The sequence below is a fragment of the Mus pahari genome, chromosome 12 (genome assembly GCF_900095145.1).
Source record: "Mus pahari chromosome 12, PAHARI_EIJ_v1.1, whole genome shotgun sequence".
Lineage (NCBI taxonomy): Eukaryota > Metazoa > Chordata > Mammalia > Rodentia > Muridae > Mus > Mus pahari.
The window spans coordinates 87,130,646-87,136,622 of record NC_034601.1 but is presented as its reverse complement, the minus strand read 5'-3'; the positions used below and the strand labels follow the sequence as shown (position 1 = coordinate 87,136,622).

The following is a 5,977-nucleotide window of genomic DNA, read 5'->3' as shown; positions in this document are numbered from 1 at the left end:
TGAGTCTGCGCGACTGGCCCGCGCGCGCCTGCGCACTCCCGACCGCGCCTGTGCCCTCCCGGGCGAATGGCAAATCACGCCTAGGCATTCCCGAACCCGAGGGGTCTGCGAGTGGACTCTGCGGGCGGGCGCCTGGAGTCGGGAGCATTGTGGGAAAGCGATGCTGCGGCCACGTGACACGCCCCCACTTATCGGCGCGCAGACCGCACTTTTGCTGTCGGCTTCAAACAAACTACCTAGCGGGGTCGGGCGGCTCCGGCCCGCCCCTCGGCCGGGGTCGCGCCCGCGGGGTGGGGGCCAGGGGGCGGGGCGATGCGGCGGAGTGACAGCTCGCTGCGCCTATTCGGGGGCAAGGGCTGGGGCGCTGGCGTGCGCGGTGGGCCTAGACAGCCAATGGAGGCTGGGGGCGGCCCGGCTGGCGGGGAGGCGCGGGGTAGAGGGGGCGGGCTCCAATCCGGTTCCATCCGGTTCTCCCACCGCCCCCGCGACGGGTCGCAGCAGTTCGTCTGGCGGCTGGGCAGTGCGGCTCCTCGGTGACGGATCCGGCGACGCACGCGTCTCCCACCCCGCGCCTCCACGATGCCCAAGAGGAAGGTGAGCGCGGCGGGGCGGCGGCGCCCGCGGGGTTCGGGTCTGAGGGGCTCTGGAACCTTCGGGGGTGCGGGTGGCTGGGCCTGACGTCACGCGGCCGCATTGTTCTCCGCTGTGCTTTCTCCCGCAGGTTAGCGCGGATGGAGCGGCGAAGGCGGAGGTGAGTGCGGGCCTCGGGTGGGCCGGGCGGATCGGGGCGGGCGGGGGGTGCCGCTCACCGCGCTGCTCACCCCGTCTTTCTCTCCGCAGCCCAAGCGCCGCTCCGCGAGGCTGTCGGCCGTAAGTACCGCGCTCGGGCCGGGGCGGGAGCGAGCGGGGCCGGGCCCAGCTCGCCCGCTCAGCGCCTCCCTCACACCCCTTTCTTTTACTAATTTATCTTTTGCTAGAAGCCCGCCCCTGCCAAGGTGGACGCGAAGCCGAAAAAGGCCGCGGGAAAGGTAGGTTTCGAAAGGGTGTCCAGACCGGCCTTAGTTGAGGTTCTAAGTGTCTAGGAGGTTTCTGGAAGGTGGGTGGGGGCGGCATGTAGTACGTTCGTTCATCCGCAGCAATGTGGCTTTGCAATTGCAGACGACCTGAATTCAGTTCCCAGCACCCACAGGACAGCTCCAGTTCCCAGAGGATTAACCCTTTTCTAATTTCCAGCAGCAGGCACAGGGTGCACATAACATACATGCAAAACACAACTAAAAAGCCTTTATGAGCCGAAGATGACTCACTGGTTAAGAATGCACAATGCTCTTACAGAGGGACCTGAGTCTCTTGAGTGACAGCTCCAAGGGATAAGAGGATCTGATAACCTCTTCTGGCTTCTGCAGGCACAGCCCGAGCATGCACAGACTTATAAGTATGCACATTGTTTAAAAGTAAAGTTCCCCCGCCCAGGATGTTTTATGGAGCAGAGTAAAAATTGAACTGTTTTCCCGATAGTTAGTTGGTTTCTTACTTTAAATGTTTGTGGGTATTTTGCCTGTATGTAGGTGCATTTTGGAGGCCAAAAGATGACTTAGAGTTAACAGTTTGGAGCCGCCAAGTGAGTGCTGGGAATTGAACATGGATCCTCTGGGAGAGCTCTTAGCCAGGGAACCATCTCTCTCTCAAGGCCTAGTGTGTGATCTTTTCAAATACAGCTTCAAGAAATGGTGGTCATGTGGCCTGGGCTTCTCGGCGAGAGCAGAGCAGCATGGACTGTGCCTGAGGGTCTGAGGAGTGTACATTCTGTCCCCGTCTCCTCTCTGTATGAACTTGGGCATTCATACCTATTTCCCTCTTGTTTTTGTTTATATTTTGAGCTGCTTATAAAGTTTTAGATAAGAGCAATTTAGGCTTGGCCTAAGTAGGTTTGCTGCGGCAATGTAATCATTTTCTTTTGGGGGATGAGTAGGTAAGTGTTTGTCTTTCCTTTTGCCTGCCTTCCAGCCCCTCTTACCTAATGAGCATGGAGTGGCATGCATGCATCTTGACACCTGGCCACCATGCTTAAGGAGCAGATTTGCTTTGGCTTTCCCAAAGAAAAACTTGGGAGAAGGGCTTCATTTTTATATTTCCACTAAACTTTTATGCCTAGTTTCTTTTGGTTTTTTTGGAGACAGGGATTCTCTGTGTAGCCCTGGCTGTCCTGGAACTCACTTTGTAGACCAGGCTGGCCTCGAACTCAGAAATCCTCCTGTTTCTGCCTCCCGAGTGCTGGCATTAAAGGTATGCGCTACCGGCGCCTAGTTTCTTTAATTACCCAACTAGTAGTATACGCTTGTGTCACTCTTTAGAAGAAAATATTTCAAAGACTTAATCATACGTATAGCTTATAGGTATCCTAACATATACATATTTGGGAAGGTGGGCTTTCATGTGTGGCCCTAACTAGCCTCGAGCTCAGAGAGTTTTGCTTGCCTCTTTAGCATTGGTGCTGGGATTAAAAGTGCACCATCGGGCTGGTGAGATGGCTCAGTGGGTAAGAGCACCTGACTGCTTCTGAAGGTCCGGAGTTCAAATCCCAGCAACCACATGGTGGCTCATAACCATCGGTGTAACAAGATCTGACGCCCTTTTCTGGAGTGTCTGAAGACAGCTACAGTGTACTTACATTAATAAATAAATCTTTAAAAAAAAAAAAAAGTGCACCATCACACAGGCCTCAGGCATTTTACGCTTTTTTGCTGTACTCAAGTGGGTACCTAGCAATAGTGGATAAATAGCCATTCTACTATAAGGTGCTAGACACACACACATTGTTATACTGTATTTGCTTTAAGGCATGAAAATCACCAGTGCCCATAGGGGGTGTGGCTTTTATTACCTTTGTTTATTGGGGTGCTTTTATGCTACAACCTGTGGTGGTCAGAGCTTTTCACTCTCCCTTTCATGTGGAGAACTCAGGTCATAGGCTTGATGTTCAAGTTAATGGCCTCATGATAATAATATCTATGCCTTACAGATTCTTCAAGCACACAAATGAAGACTCAAAAATTGATTTTTGTAGTTATCAAGCAAGGAAGGAAGTGTGGCAGATGCATGACTTACAGGAAGGGGCATGAAGGCAAATGGCCTTCCATGTGTGGGGACAAGTCTCGGCAGGACAGTGGCTGCTGTGTGGCAACTAGATGATTCATGCATTTGGGGGACCGGTAGGGTTGCAAGCCTTTGCATTAATCTCTGGTGTGTGGTGATGGAGCTGTGGAGAAGTGCAGCACAGGCTTAAGGTTTAATCCCAGCTAATGACAAGATTTAGAAGTCCTCAGCATACATTGTGTCCTTGTTGGGGTGGATCTCAAGTTGTCTAATACGGAGGCTGTGTGAGGTGTCAAGATATCCGCAGAGTTTACCAAATGTCTCTTCTCTTGTTTTAGGATAAAGCATCAGACAAAAAAGTGCAGATAAAAGGAAAGAGGGGCGCGAAGGGCAAGCAGGGCAAGCAGGCTGACGTGGCCGACCAGCAAACCACAGATCTGCCTGCAGAAAACGGAGAGACGCAAAACCAGGTCAGAAGAGTGCGCAGACGGGCACTGAGTCTGAGCAACAGATGTTCAATTGGATCTTTGGTGTAGCAGATTAAATTTTTATGGGAACTTTACAGTTCTCCATGAATAGGTAGCACATTAATGAACTATGTTTTATTTGAACTTGTACAAATTAGTGAGAGTAAATAAGAGATTTACCTATGTCAGTTTCATCTGCTAAAGGATACAGAGCTCATAGAGGTTTTCCCACGAGTCTTTGTAAGGCTGTGGGAACAGGTGAGCTGGTCTCTGCCTTACATTGCAATAGTCAGCTTGCTGTGATCTCTGAGGCTGCTCTCATGCTAGGATCATAGTTTGTATATGCTAGGTGCATAAATTAATATTAGAGTTATTCCAGTTATGACAAAAGTAACAGTTTTGTTTTTTCTGAAAAGTAGTTGATAGTTTAGGGCTGTGATAACTTCGTTCGGAAAAATTACAGTGATCTCTGTGGTTTTTGTTTTCAAGACAGGATTTCTCTATGTAGGCCCTGGCTGAGTTAGAACTTGCTCTGTAGCCCAGGCTGGCCTCAAGCTCTGCCTGCCTCTACCTCCCAAATGCTGGGATTAAAGGCATGTGCCACCACTGCCCGGCTGATTTCTGTCTTTATGAACTTCGAGAAAAAGACTCAAAAGTGTGGTGCTAGCTGGCTCAGACGTTAAGAGCACTGGCTGTTCTTGCAAAGGACCATGGTTCAATTCACAGCACCTACATGGCAGCTCACTCACAACTGTGTAACTTCCAGTTCCAGGGAATCGATACCCTTAAACAGACATGTGAGCCAAACACCAATGCACATAAAAATTTAAAGAAAGACTCAAAGTGCAGTACAAGGTTGAAACAGTCTTGAACTGACCTGCCTGCCTCAGCCTCCCAGCTGTGGGGGCTCCAGGTGTGAACCACCATGCTTGGCAACAGCTAGCTTTTGTTAGGCCTAGCATTCTTTCTTCTTAACCCGTTGCCATATATGCTAAACTAGGGAAGGCAGATTTCATTTTATGTAGGATTGTGGTAGGAGCTCACCTGGGATCTGGGTACTGAGGAACTCTAGTTACCCTGTCTGTATGGCAGCCGGCTTTACCCACTAAGCTAGTCCTCCAGCCTGAACAGTATTATAGAGGTTTCTGGTGTGATCTTGCTGTTGGCCTGGAACTAGCTCTGTAGCCCAAGCTAGCCTTGAACTCTTAAGACAACAACTTGCTTCTCAGTCAGAAAAATGTGTTACTAGAGATCAAACTTGAGATTTTCTGCATACTAGATGAAGATTAAATTTATAACCAACAACTTTACTTGAACTCAGAAATCCGCCTTCCTCTGCCTCCTGAGTGCTGGGATTAAAGGCCAGCCCGGCACAGCTATACATTGCCTGTCCAATATTAAGTGATTGGGACTCAGACTACTGATCTAATCCCAATCATAACAGATTGAGCTGGGCACTGTGGTCTATAGTTCCAGCAGGTGGCAAACCTCAGATAAAATCAGCAGCTGAAGGCATGCCATCTCACCATAGTAACCAAATTATAGTTGATTCTCCTACAAGATTGCCAAAATCCTAAACCACTGCACTTGGCAGATTAAGAAAACTTTCATTAGCCAGGCAGTGGTGGCGCATGCCTTTAATCCCAGCACTTGGGAGGCAGGAGGATTTCTGAGTTGGAGGCCAGCCTAGTCTACAGAGTGAGTTCCAGGACTGCCAGGGCTACACAGAGAAACTCTGTCTCAAGAAAAAAAAAAGAAACTTCAGCTGATCAACATTGTGTGTACTGTGTGTTCTCTGTAGCAGTGCCTAGAGTATGTATAAGGAGATTTAATGTTTGCATATCATTAACATGAACTCACAACATGTGCTCTGTTCTGTTGGGTACATTACAGCAACACTGCAGTGTCACTTGGATAAAGCTGGAAGGCCAGTGTAAATGGGCAGATGACCAAAAAGAAGCACAGACATTTTGAAATGAGTGACAATACGGCTGGACTGTACTAGGCTTGAAATGAGGCAGCCTGAGAGGCCAAGGCTTCACACTGCCCTCTGTGTGTGTGCAGTTGCCACCTTGACTGCAGGTCTTATAAGAGTGGGTGTGTTGGCAAGTTCAGAATCCGAATAAAGCAACCATATTAGGAAATAGGATGGCTAAGCATGGTGGCACACACTTTAATTCCTGCACTTTCCGGGTAGAGGAAGGTACATCTTTGTGAATTGGGGACCATCCTGGCCTACATAGTGACTCGCAAGACAGCCAGAGCTTTGTAAAGAGACCCTGTCTCGGAAGAAGGGGTGGGATATAGAAGCACACCGTTCTGTAACAGTGTACTTGATGTTTGCCTTTTCTATGGTTTGCAGAGTCCAGCCTCTGAAGAAGAGAAAGAAGCTAAGTCCGACTAAGCATCCATCA

General features: G+C 49.6%; 1 protein-coding gene across 1 annotated transcript; it reads left to right on the top strand.

Moving 5' to 3' along the window:
* Positions 1–454: 454 nt before the first annotated feature.
* Hmgn1 (high mobility group nucleosome binding domain 1) lies at positions 455–5,977 on the top strand. Its single transcript, XM_029544632.1, has 6 exons — positions 455–594; positions 722–751; positions 841–870; positions 978–1,028; positions 3,435–3,566; positions 5,926–5,977. Exons 1-6 carry the CDS (start codon positions 580–582, stop codon positions 5,965–5,967), a joined length of 300 nt encoding a protein of 99 aa, XP_029400492.1. The 5' UTR covers positions 455–579; the 3' UTR covers positions 5,968–5,977.

Bases quoted from the DNA above. Each gene is read 5' to 3' on its own strand.
- Hmgn1 (XM_029544632.1), top strand. The intron at 871-977 runs GTAAGTACCGCG...ATCTTTTGCTAG, and splicing joins GCTCCGCGAGGCTGTCGGCC to AAGCCCGCCCCTGCCAAGGT. The intron at 3,567-5,925 runs GTCAGAAGAGTG...TATGGTTTGCAG, and splicing joins ACGGAGAGACGCAAAACCAG to AGTCCAGCCTCTGAAGAAGA.